Here is a 13,627-nt window from a genome sequence, read left to right on the forward strand (position 1 = left end):
AGGTACTATCCAAGTAAAGATTTATCTGTCCAGATCATGGAAATGAGAGGAAAAAGAGAGGTCCAGCTAAAACCTCCCAAGAGTCATGAGTTCCTATTTAATCTTCTGCCAAGGTGAGAATGTGAAGCTACTCAGTCATACAGTCATACAAAAACTGGCCTTTTAATCTCTTCCTCCACACAGCTTCTACCCTCAAAGTCTTGTTAGACGGGAACTAAACAGGGGCACCTGGGTGACTTGGTTAAGTGTCCAACTGTTGATTCTGGATCAGGTCATGATCTCAGGGTCATAAAATTGAGCCCAACAACAGGTTCTGTGCTGGTGTGGAGCTAAGATTCTCTCTCGCCCTCTGCGCACCCCCCCCCCCAAAAAAGAAGGGAACTAAACAACAGTGAGTGAAGAAAGAGGTAGCCAGGGAAATAATTAAAGTGGGAACAAGAAATGAGAGCACAGCACCAGGGGAAAAAACGAGTAGGAAGAGTAGGATGCAGAAAGAGGCAGGTGGTAGGGAAAAAGGAAGACTATGACTCTTAACGGCCAAGGCGAAGGAAAGGGAATTAATTTTGAAGTTTTGATTATTAACAGGTGACTGAACACTTTAATTACTGATTAGAGACTGTGTTTGTAACTTAATATAACAGAAGGAGTATTTGTTATCTAAAAATTAGGGGAACCATGGAACCTGCCCAAATCTTCATCCAGAAGCATAGTAAGAATGCCCCCATTAAATTAAGTTTAAAGAAGTAGTAGGAGACTGAAATGAAATTTTTTTTATCACAATTCATGCTTGTTTAGAATATGATTTACATTTATATTTGTATGAACATGGAAAAAAATCTGGCAAGACAGGCTCCAAACTATTAAAAATAATGACCTCTAAGGGGCTGAAATTCTTCCTTACTGCAGTTCCATATTATTTGAATGTATTATTATAAGCAAGTATTCATTGTGTCATTTTAAGCAAAAGATAAAAATATGAAGAAATACTTTTTTAAATAAACAGGTCACTGACACTACCATAGAATAATCCACAGATGAAATTTATAAGGTGGAGTACTTGGACCTGTCTTCAACAAGTATAGTCTTTCCTCTAATATCTCCCACCTCTAAGCACAGAACTTTCTCTGACATTTCTTGTTTTCCTTTCCATTACCTTTCAGCTATAGATACTCCTGGATGATCTCTTCTTATGATTACCATCCATGTTTTAAATTTCCCCCTGCTTACTGCTTTCCATCATCCTTTTATAGTCTTCCTTGTTACATGGCCATATTTTAAAACTTATGCCACATACACCTTGTCCACATTACTATATACTTCCCTTGGTAATTCATTGTGCAACAGTTTCTTTTTCAAAACAGAGGAGATCACAAAGTATTTGTATGTTCTGCATTTCTTTTAGATGGGGAGAGTAGACGTGAAATCAAAAAATCGACTCCAAACCAGAACATTTCTGATGAAAAACAAAATCATGACATGATAATGGAGAGACTAACAGGAGATAGTTTCTGGTACTCCATCTTGGGAGGACTCTGGGATTTTGATTACCAGTTAGAGTTTAACCAAGAAAACCAGCAGAGATACTTAGCACAAATATCTTTAACCCACAAAAAGATCACACAGGAGAGAAGCCGTGATTGTAATAGATTTCGAGAAAACTATAACATGAATGCAAACCTTATTACGCATCAGAGAATTCCTTCCATTAAAATACCTCTTAATTCTGACACACAAGGAAACAGCATCAAACATAATCCAGACTTGATTTACTATCAGGGAAACTATGTAAGAAAGAATCCTTATCAATATAATGAGTGTGGAAAAATCTTCAATCAAGGTATTCTTCTTACTAACCATTTTCATACTGAAGAGAAACCCAGTGAATGTGGGAAGGTTTTCAGCCACAACTCCTCTCTTACTCAACCTCAGATAGTCCTTACAGGAGAGAAGCCCTATAAGTGTGATGAATGTGGGAAAAGATTCAGCCAGAGGATACATCTTGTTCAACATCAGAGAATTCACACAGGAGAAAAACCTTTTATATGCAATGAATGTGGAAAAGCCTTCCGTCAGCATTCATCCTTTACTCAACATCTGAGAATTCATACTGGAGAGAAGCCCTATAAATGTAATCAATGTGGTAAAGCCTTTAGCCGTATCACATCCCTTACTGAACATCATAGACTTCATACTGGAGAGAAACCTTATGAATGTAGTTTTTGTGGGAAAGCCTTCAGCCAGAGGACACATCTTAATCAGCATGAGAGAACTCATACAGGAGAGAAACCCTATAAATGTAATGAATGTGAGAAAGCCTTTAGCCAGAGTGCACACCTTAATCAACATAGGAAAATCCATACTCGGGAGAAATTATGTGAATATAATAAATGTGGGAAAACCTTAAGTCCCAGTCCTTCACTTACCCAGCAGCACATAACTCATGGTGGGGGAATCATATGAATATATAAATCTGGGAAAACTTTTGGTCAGATCTTTTCATCCCTTTCAATATCAAATTATTTACAGAGGAGAGAAAACTTTTAATGCATAGAAACTAAATAAATTTAGGTTTTAAATTAGTAGTGTATTCCAAGGAGCACTTATAAATAGTGAAAATAACTTATAAGTCACATTCCAAATCTGATATAAAGCTTTTTTCAATGACCAGAAATCTTGTAGGCAATAATCTGTAATTATTCACCTTTAACTTTTATGATATAAAGTTTTTAAATTATGTAAACATTGATTAAGGCAATGATGTAGTGTAACCAGTCACATAAATTTGAAATAAACATAAAGGCAATATTTCTCAAACTTTCGTCATTTGTGTGTTTCCTTTACAGTTTTTATCATATTGTGTTTACTTAATATTTTCCTTTAAAGGGACTAAGAATTTTTAACCTTGTCCTAGGAAATAGTATTTATGGAAATTATGAGTTTTATATGTCAATTATATCTGTTCTAAAATAAATAAACAGATATTTATCAATATATATATAACTTCCAAATTAGAAGTTTCTATTTGATGTACCACCTAAATCTGTACCTTTATTTGAGAAACAATATGACAGGATATGGTGGTGTTTATTTGTTTATTTGTTTGTTTTTTAGCAACTTTTGCATTTTCATCAAACAAGTCCTAGGATCACTTTAAGAAGAGTCTTGGGGGAGACCGAGGATCATAGTGATGGACTTTAAAAAGTGATTCAGAGAAGTCTACTTTTCTATCCTGTTGTTCTAGTTTAAATTTCCTTATAGCAGATTGTTTTCGCTAAAATGGGTATTTCTGCTCTGTTTGTGGGTTTGGAGAGAGAAGTTTCTTCTTGTTGTTTTGTGTTGCCTTTTTTTTTTTTCCTCTGTAAGGACCAGGGGCTGAGAGTGCCTGCACCTCCCTGCACATCTGTGAAAGACAAGAAGTATGAGACTATCCCAGATGTTGAGCTGTGGTGCCATCATGAGGATAAGAACCAGGGAAGAGCCTAACTGGCTTATATAAACAACTAAGGAAGTATTACTAATTGGCTTAATAATTCATTTTATTTATTGAAATATGTGTATATAACACCTTTCTCCAAAAAGAATTTAAGGTGGTTAAATTTTATTTTTATGAATACTGCCCTGTTTAACAGGTTATCACCTTTTGATGTTACAAAGCATTATAAATGTAAACTGTCATAAGCAGCAAACAGCTGCACCTTTGGGGGTGCTTCAGTTGCTTGGTTTTTTGTTTTTCTGTCTCCTAAGGCATGGCTTGAAGAAGCCATGAAGTTAAGGTAGGATTGCATTTCCCCTTGCTTCCTCACCTTTTTTCTTCTAACATAGCTCTCAGCTCAAAGGCTTCTCTTTTTCCCTCTGAAAGACTAGATTTTATAAAGTTCTCGGGGCAAAGCTGAAATGCTTAAAGATTTTAAAAACCAAAATGCTAAAAACCAAGAAAGTAATGAACTCATTTTGTCACAAACTTTTCAAAGTATATTTATGCCCCATGCATCAGTGGGTGTGGAATAGCTAATAAAATCCTGAGTTACTATAGTCAAGAAGGATTTTTAATAGTATTTTGTGTTCAAATGTCTGTGTAGTAGGGGTCCACTTTCAGGTCAGATCTGTTCTGGAAACAGGCACCAAAATGAGCTACATTTAACATTCATTTTCCATAAAGAGGGCACCCACATTTCAGAAAGAAAGTGAGCTAAGGTGAAATTTCAGACAGTGGAGGTATGTATTAAAAGAAGTAATGGTTAATTAAAATTGGTAAAGGCTTTGAACAAAGTTTAATTTTGCAACCAGAAAAAAAAAACCTATCTGCAAAGAGTGTTAAGGGTTCCAATACAAGGCAGTGTATCAACACAGGTGAAAACAATGGGATTTTCAGGAGAGTTTCCGCAGAACTTAGATAATCCTAGAAAAGAAGTGTCTGGACTTATCCAGACCACAGTTCCCCAGAGATTTTCACCAATTCATCATAATAAATAAGAATTAAAAATTAGAAGCTTATTAAATTTCTTTGGGTCATAAATGATGATGCTTATCTTAGTTGTACAGTAAACTATATCATTCTGGGATCAAATTCTTTTCATGTCCTTTGTTCTTTTCAAAATGTTGCAAGTTAAAGAGTGAACTCTTAGTATATTGATTATATATTGTTCTTGGAGTAGAGAAGCCAGAGGAATAGTAGTCATTCAAAAACCTGTTAGTTATGACTTATTTCTGTCTAGGAGGGCAAGACATTACCCTTTCAAATATCTTAGTTCATTTGGTCCATCCAACTATGTCCATTCATCCTTTATGAAAAGAGATTAAAGTTTATACATAATAATAAAGGATTATGTATAATAATCCTATAATATAATATGTATAATAATAATAAAGGATTTCTCATTAGAAATGTCACTAGAACATGGATCACTTACTGGTACAGTGAATAAAAATAGTGCCTGGAGCAGCATTTTATAACACATGAAAAATATTTGTTGAATATATTAAAGTTAATAAAGCAAAAGGTTGCTGCTCACATTAAAATCTGTGTAACTTTCTCAGAACTTCAGAATGTTAAAGGATCATCAGGTTGATAGATTCTCTTATGTCCAAAGGCCTTGTGGGCTTGGAGAAATATATCTGTTACTATTTATATTTTGCTTAGTGTTTATTAGTTTTAGAAACACATTCTTTAAGCAGCCAGCATTCCTCTAATTATTCACAGCTGTGAAACTAACATATAAAAACTTAGGAATTTCTAAAATTAGATATACCCACTCTTTTAAGCACTGATTTCAATTTAAACACATCAAAGTGCTTCATTAAAATCACAAGCCTAAATAAATAAATAAAATAAAATAAAAATAAAAATAAAAAATCACAAGCCTAAAATTTAAGATCGTATCAAATGTTTTAAATACCTTAAGAAACACGGGAAAAGGGGCATCTGGATGGCTCAATCAGGCATCTACCTTTGGCTCAGATCAGGATCCCAGGGTCCTGGGATCAAGCCTCAAATCAGGCTCCCTGCTCAGTGGGGATTCCTCTTCTCCCTATCCTGCTGCCCCAGTTTGTGCTCTCTCACTCTCATTCTGTCAAATAAATAAAAAGAAAGAAAAAAGAAACAAGTAAAAAAGGGGCACCTGGGTAGCTCAGTTGGTTAAACCTTTGCCTTCAGCTCAGATCATAATCCTGGACTCGTAGGACAGAGCCCCACATTGGGTTCCCCACTCAGCAGGGAGTCTGCTTCTCCATGCCCCTCCTCCTGCTTGTGCTTTCTCTCTCTCTTTCTCTCAAACTAATAAAATCTGTTAAAAAAAAAAAAAAGGTAAAATGTAACCTGAATATTAATTATACCAAAACCATTAAAATGTTAACCTATATGGATTTTTTTTTTGTCTTATCCTTATTTGAATACTTTCCCAGGGTTTCAGTTTTTCATTTGTTCATAGGTTTAGGTTGTTCTTTCCAGGTACTATTTGAATAGCTTCCTTAGGTTCTAGTAATCTTATCTAACCCAAACAAGAATAATACTGTCAGACAAATTAAGTTGCAACTTATGGATTAACACCTGGCTGATTCTTAGGTCATCCATAAAACCTAGGTGCAAAGACTCTTCTTGGATCTCCTTTTATAACAAAATATTTATTATATCATGGGGCATTTTAAGACCTTTTTGTACAGATATGAAATTTTGACTCTTGAACTTTCCCAAAATCATCTATCCCATTGTCATGTCATTTTGGTATAGGAATTTTATTGACTAGCATTATTTTTTTTTTCTAGGGGAAGTTGACTAGCATTATTTAAAGCCTCTTTTAAAATTCTCTTATACATTACCAGGAGAAATGTCACAACTTCTCTCGAAGGGCATTTGGCAGTATAGAGCAAACCCATTCTAGAAATTCACACTGAAGACACACCACTAATAATAATTAAATACATATGTCCAAAGTTGGTTATTAAAACACTGGAGGAAAAAACTAAATGTTCATATAAGAAATATTTCTCAACAAACTATGGTACATCCACACAGTAACGTTCTATGCATCTGAAAAAGAATAAGCTAATCTGGAGTGAATGATACTTTCAGAATATGTTAAATGAGACAAGTGTGGAAAAGCATATATGGAATGTTACTTTTTGTAAGAAAGAAAAAGAATGCACATGTATTTGATTATCTTTGCAAGAATCAATACAGGAAGGACTAACCAGAAACAAATAGGTCACCTATGGGAACAAGAACAGGGTTAAAGGAATTGGAAAGGAATGAAACTTCTCTGAATATATCTTTTTATATTTTTGAGTTTTGAACCATTTTAATGACTTACAGATTCAAAAATGAAGATTAAATTTAAAATGACAGGTTTCTCCCTATCCTTGAATACAAAACTGTATACAAATACAAATGAACCTAATTGTATAGAATATTGATAATAACCACACAGAAAAAAATCATCCCAATAAATTTTTAACACAGTGCTGTCATTGTAGGCAGTAAAGACAAAATAAATTCAAAAAGCAATCTCAAATATACTTAGCAAGTTTGTTGTTAGTGGTGATATTATTTCTACAATTACAAAAGTATCTAGTGTGTACTGTAGCATTTGGCAAATCAATCATTGATGTTGCTGGAGTGGGTACCAAGGTTTTCACTGTAGGAGAAAGGGGACAAAAACAAAGAATACAGGGAAAAGAAGAGGCACATTGGTTTTTAGAGGTTTCTGTTATATGCCTGTATGCATGCACACAGGCTTCTCTATGAGTATTTGAATATACAGATAGCTACATCTTCTACAATATTCTGGAAGCAAAAAAACTCTTGTAGCAAAGCGCTCACCTAACACCTAGATTTTGGTTTCTAAATACCATTCCCCACTGAAACTTCTTGGAGAATTTGCTGATCCAATAACCAAGATAGGAAAAGTACAGGTAAGCCTGGATCACACTTTTTTGCCAGAAAGTAAGAAATTCACAAAAACTAATGGAGGCAAGTTCAGAAAGACACAGACATCAGCTTAACAAGGTTCCCACCGGCTAATTTTGGGAAAATGCAGACTTCAAAATGAATGGGAGGAATAAAACAGTAAATTTAAAAATCCATTAGTCCATACAAATACAAAAAGTCAAAATTTTTAAAGGGGTGAATGCAAAAAAAATGAATCTATCTCAAAAACATACTTAGTGAAAGAAGCTAGACTTAAAATAGATACCATAGGATTCCATTTATGTGAAGATCTAGAATAAACAGTGTTAATGTATAGTGATAGAAATTTGGTCAGCGGTCGCTTCCGGAGGAGATGGCTTGACTAGGAAGGGACATGAGGAAATTTATGGAAATGTTCTGTCTTCACAGTGGTCTGAGTGTGTGTGTGTGTGTGTGTGTGTGTGTGTGTGTGTGTGTGTGTATTCATCAAAACTGATGAATACTTAAGTTACATATGCATCTCACTGTATGTGGACTACATCTCAAGCAAAAAATAACGTTTAAATGTGATGTGGGGGAAAAGGAAAGCTCTTTTTTACAAAATCATGCTAACTAAAAAATGTAGCAGGTGTAATAGAGATAGAAAAATTACTATTTCATAACCACCTTGGCAATAATTGAGAGCCATGAATGAATGCTAAAACTCTTGGCTGAAAGTTTGTTTGGAGAACAGTATATTCACACAATCTCAAAAGCATCTCCCAGCAATTACTAATTATTAATTTTAATTATTAAGTATTAATATTAATCACTAATTATTAATTACAAAGGAAATTACAATGGAGAGATCTGGCAGACCCTACCTACCTCAATCAAAGATTAAACTAATATCAAAAACTGTTTCACTTATAACGGAATCTAAAAAAAAAAAAATGAATAAGCAAACAGAAAGTAGAATCAGACCTAGAAATACAGAGAACAAACTGATGCTTGCCAGAAGGGAGGACAGTAGAAGGAAGGACAAAATGGGTGGAGGGGAGTAGATGGTACTGGCTTCCAGGTATGGAATGAATAGGTCACAGGAATAAAAGGTACAGCACAGGGAAAATAATCAATGGTATCATAACAGTGATGGAGGGTGACAGGTGGTAGCTACACTTGTGGTGAGCACAGTGCGGAAGGTATGGAGTTCATGAATCACTGGTTGCACACCTGAAGCTAATGTAACAATATGTGTCAACTATACTCTAATTAATTAAATTTTCAAAGTAAAAAAAAGTGGGACACCCTGAAATCATGTAACTAGTAATAATAATGTTCTGAGAAAGACATATCATATGTAATGTTCCTGCAAATAACATTAGCCTGAATTCACACATCAGGAACCATCAGGCAAAGTCAAATTGGGAGTTATTTTGCAGAAGAGTTGGCTTACACTCTTTAAATGTCAGTGTCGTAAAAAAAGAAAAGAAAAGAAAACTTCAAGGAAAGTAAACACAACTAAATGCAATGCATGATCGTTGGTTAAATCCTGGGTCAATAAAGAACATCATTGGGATCATTAAGAAATTGTGGCTATGGATTCATAATATTGTATCAATGTGAAATTTTATAATTTCCCTGTGGTCATATATGAGGATGCAGACACATGATAAATGGAGTATTTATGGTTGAAGTGTCATTGTCTGCAAGAAACTCTCAAATGGTTTCCAAAAAATACATGTCTCACACACATGTGTATATATTTGTATATACACACATATATATCAAATGATTGTGTGTGTTTATGTATAAAATATAATAGCAAGAGAGAAAAAACATGCAAAATCTTAACAATTGATGAATATTTGAGTGAAATGTTCATGGATTTGAGTGAAGGGTTTATGAGTAAGGGTTTATTGAGTAAGGGTTTATGGCTGCTCATTGTACTATTATAATTTTTCTGTGGGTTTGAATTTAAAAAAAAAAAAAAACTTATTTTAAAAAACAACATTCATTGAACCTTTAAAAAGGCCCAAACTTTATAAAAAAGAATTAGGAGATGAAAGAAATGATATTCTAATGTAGGAAGAACTTGAACATTTTATTGAACTGAGAATTTATAAGTTAGAGCAAAACCCCGTAAGAATACACCTCCTGATAATGATATTTTGAATATAGCATGATAGCCCAATCAGCTACAAGATCACGGACACTCCTGACTACCACCCTTTTCTTCCTCTACATCACAGTCTTTAATACTTCATCCTACACAATTGTATACAACTACACATTTACATTTTACATAAATACAATGCTATAATTTAGAGCATGCTGCCATCTCATAATATGAAACCTAGAAAGTCCAGATTGCCAAGATATGAGAGATGGCTGAGTGACATGGAAGGTGCTCAAATAAGACAGAAGGACAGACATGCAAGGCAAGAATGATTTGTCTCCGAGGCCCAGATAGCCATGTAAAAAATGAAGTTTAAAATATTCAGTAGGACTGAAAGGTAGAGCAATTGAGCATCACCTAGGGGGGATAAACCTTAACAACTTTTAAAACCTTAGAAGTAAATCACACTGAACAGCCTCCTCATTCTCTCATCTCTCAAATGCCAGTATACCCAAGAGCCTTCCAATTCACTGAAGGCAGACACCAGAGAATTACCCTAGATTTCTCTATCTCACCCTCCACTTCATACAATCAGGTATGAAGTCCTCCCTGAAATAACTAGATTCAAATCCTTGACCATTTTCCTGGTGGGACTCCTGAAACAGAACCGCAGATGCATTCCTGTGGTATAAAGCCATTTGTTCAAGAGGTTTAAGTATGTTAATATTATTACAACTTTATTTGAGATATAGTGTTTTCCCTTGGATCCTTGAGTAACAAAAAGGACAAAAGCCAGCCTGGTTAGCTGTGGCAGACGTTATTAGTCCATTCCCTAAGATCTGTTCCTTCCCTCCCAAAATAATAGAATCCCTGATTTTTAACTGTGCACTTAGCCTCTCAGAATAAATTTCTCAGCCACCTTGTGGCTACATGTGACCACATGACTGAGTTTTGGCAAATTAAATATAGGTAGAAGTGTGACTAAATTCCTAGAAGAGTCCTTCAAGGAAAGTATGCTCTTTTTCCCTTTCTCTGTTCCCACTGACTAGAATATAGATGGGTTAGCTGCATCTTGGCTTATGAAGTAGAAACAATATGTTGAGGATGGAAAATCAGCAATACATAAGGAGCAGAGTTGCTGGTAATCATAAGGTTGGCATTCCAGCTTTTCACTGTTTAAATGTGGATGAGAGAAATAAACTTCTGTCTCCTTTAAGTGACTGCTGTTTTGAGAATCATGCATTCGTAGACAACTTCATTCTACCAAATACCTTTTTTAAAGTTAAAAGATTAAGATTTAAAGTTTAAAGTTAAAGATCTTTTTAAAGTTGTTGTCATCATGATGCCTGTGGTCATGAAGTCAGTAGACAGTTTGATGATGTAAGCCATTTTTTTTACGCTTTTTTTTTTTTTACGCAGTTTTTACGCTTTGGGGACATACAGTTCTTTGGAAGTTACTCAAATCTCCCACCATAGCACTAAGGCAGCCATAGAAAATAAAATCTTAAGTATAGAGAGTAAATAGGTATTTGCCAGAGGGGAGGTGTGTGAGGGGGTGGGTGGAATAGGTGAAAGGGACTAGTACTAAGTAACATATAGAATTCTTTAGTCTAGTTAGGAGGAGTCAAGATGGCAGAGAAGTAGCAGGCTGAGACAACAACAGGTAGCAGGAGATCAGCTAGACAGCTTATCAAACCATTCTGAACACCTACAAATCCAACAGATCGAAGACAAGAAGAGCAACAATCCTAGAAACAGAAAATTGACCACTTTCTGAAAGGTAGGAGAAGCAGAGAAGTGAATCCAAAGAGACAGGAGGATGGACCGCGGGGGGAGGGGCTGGCAAGCAGCGGAGCAACGGAGCACAAAATCAGAACTTTTAAAAGTCTGTTCTGCTGAGGGACATCGCTCCAGAGGCTAAGCCGGAGTGAAGCCCATGTGGGGACAACATGGTCTCAGGTCCCACGGGGTCACAGAAGGATCGGGGGTGTCTGAGTGTTGCAGAACTCACAGGTATTAGAGCAGGGAAGCTGGCTACAGAGACAGAGCCAAGGAGTGAGCTCTTAACTTGGGGTTACCTTAAATTGTGGTCCGGGACACAGGCCGCTGCTCTGTGAGGAGAGACCCCACAAGAACCGGGGAGACACCCCCCCCCCCCCGAAGAATGCAGGGATCTGCGGGGTTTGGAGACTCCAGGTGGGGCTGTGTGCCAGACAGAGATGCTTGGCCACAGGCTGGGTGAACTCGGAGCGCAGCCTGAGACTAAGGAGATAGGAGTGATTGAGGCTTTTCTCTGAGGGCGTACTGAGGAGTGGGGCCCCGAGCTCTTGGCTTCTCCGGGCTGGAGATAGGGCGGCCACAATTTTCATTCCCATCCTCCAGAACTCTACAGAAAGCGTTGAGGGAATAACAGCTCCCGAAATTGAATCCCAGCAGATTACTTAACCTGGCCCCTCCTAAGGGCGGGGCAATTCTGTCTCCCGCAAAGACACTTGAGAATCACTACAACAGGCCCCTCCCCCAGAAGATCAGCAAGATATCCAGCAAACACCAAGTTCACTTACCAAGGAGAACAGCAGAATTCCAGAGAAGAAAGAAAAGCATGGAATTCATGGTTCTCTCCCCATGATTCTTTAGTCTTGCAAAGTAAATTAATTTTTTTTAATTTTATTTTTTCTTCTGCTAAATTTTTTAACTTTTACCCTTTCCTATTTTAACATTTTTTTAGTGAATTTATCTTAACAATACCTTTCATTTTTTAAAAAATCTTTTTTGAACCTTCATTATTATACTTATATTTTATGCTTCATTGTATCTAACTTTATTTTTTGTATACACCTGGGTTTTTTCTTCTAAAAAAATTTGGGATACAACTTCTTCTAATCAAAATATACCCTAAATCTAGCACAGGGCTTTGTTCTCGTCTCCAGCCTGAGCATATTCTCTCCACTTTCTTTTTCTTTATTCTCCTAACCAACTTATCTTATCAACTCTTTTTTTAGAAATTAAAAAAAAAATTTCATCTTTATAGTCATATTCATCCCTTCCTTGTGTTTACCCTTATATATGTTTTTCATTCTTTAAAATTTTGAGAGGTAGTTTCTTCTAAGAGACCAAAATACTCCCAAAATTAAGTGCAAGACCCTGTTCTATTCATGAGTCTAATATATACTTTTTTCTTTTTTATATTTTTCCTTTATTTTTTTTTTAATTTTTTCCCCTGAACTTCTTTCTTTTTTTTTAAAGATTTTATTTATTTATTTGACAGAGAGAGATCACAAGCAGGCAGAGAGGCAGGCAGAGAGAGAGGAAGGGAAGCAGGCCCCCTGCCGAGCAGAGAGCCCCATGTGGGACTTGATCCCAGGACCCCGAGATCATGACCCGAGCTGAAGGCAGTGGCCCAACCCACTGAGCCACCCAGGCGCCCCTCCCTGAACTTCTTTTTACCCCCTTTCTTTTCCCCACTATTTGGTATCTCTTCTGATTTGGTTAAAGCACATTTTCCTGGGGTCTTTGCCACCCTTTTAGTATTTTATTCGCTCCTTCATATATTCTTATCTGGATAAAATGACAAGGCAGAAAAAGTCACCACAATAAAAAAGAACAAGAGAGGGTGCCTGGGAGGCTCAGTGGGTTAAGCCGCTGCCTTCGGCTCAGGTCATGATCTCAGGGTCCTGGGATCGAGTCCTGCATCGGGCTCTCTGCTAAGCAGGGAGCCTGCTTCCCTCTCTCTCTCTGCTTCTCTGTCTGCTTGTGATCTCTGTAAAAATAAAATAAATAAATAATTTAAAAAAAAAAAAAAAGAACAAGAGGCAGTACTGAAGTCTAGGGACTTAATCAATATGGACATTGGTAATATGTCAGAACTCGAGTTCAGAATGACAATTCTCAAGGTACTAGCCGGGCTTGAAAAAGCCATGGAAGATATTAGAGAAACACTGGAGAAATAAAAGAACTAAAATCTAACCAAATTGAAATTAAAAAAAAAAAACTATTAATGAGGTGCAGTAAAAAATGGAGGCTCTTACTGCTAGGATAAATGAGGCAGAAGAGGGAATTAGTGATATAGAAGACCAAATAACAGAGAACAAAGAACCTGAGCAAAAGAGAGACAAACACCTACCAGA

The 13,627-nt window shown here is 36.2% G+C and overlaps 1 protein-coding gene across 3 annotated transcripts in view; it reads left to right on the forward strand.

Annotated features, from left to right (window-relative positions):
- ZNF713 (zinc finger protein 713) overlaps positions 1-2,814 on the forward strand; it is a 38,705-nt gene extending 35,891 nt beyond the window's left edge. For all 3 annotated transcript variants that reach the window (XM_004761739.3, XM_045074878.1, XM_045074879.1), the window contains one exon: positions 1,403-2,814. In XM_004761739.3, the coding sequence (XP_004761796.1) occupies positions 1,403-2,460 (1,058 nt within the window). In that variant the 3' untranslated portion in view covers positions 2,461-2,814. The remainder of the gene's footprint in view (positions 1-1,402) is intronic.
- The last annotated feature ends 10,813 nt before the right edge of the window (positions 2,815-13,627 follow it).

Source organism: Mustela putorius, unplaced genomic scaffold, assembly GCF_011764305.1.
Source record: "Mustela putorius furo isolate JIRA1106 unplaced genomic scaffold, ASM1176430v1.1 tig00000139_pilon_pilon_pilon, whole genome shotgun sequence".
Taxonomy (NCBI): domain Eukaryota; kingdom Metazoa; phylum Chordata; class Mammalia; order Carnivora; family Mustelidae; genus Mustela; species Mustela putorius.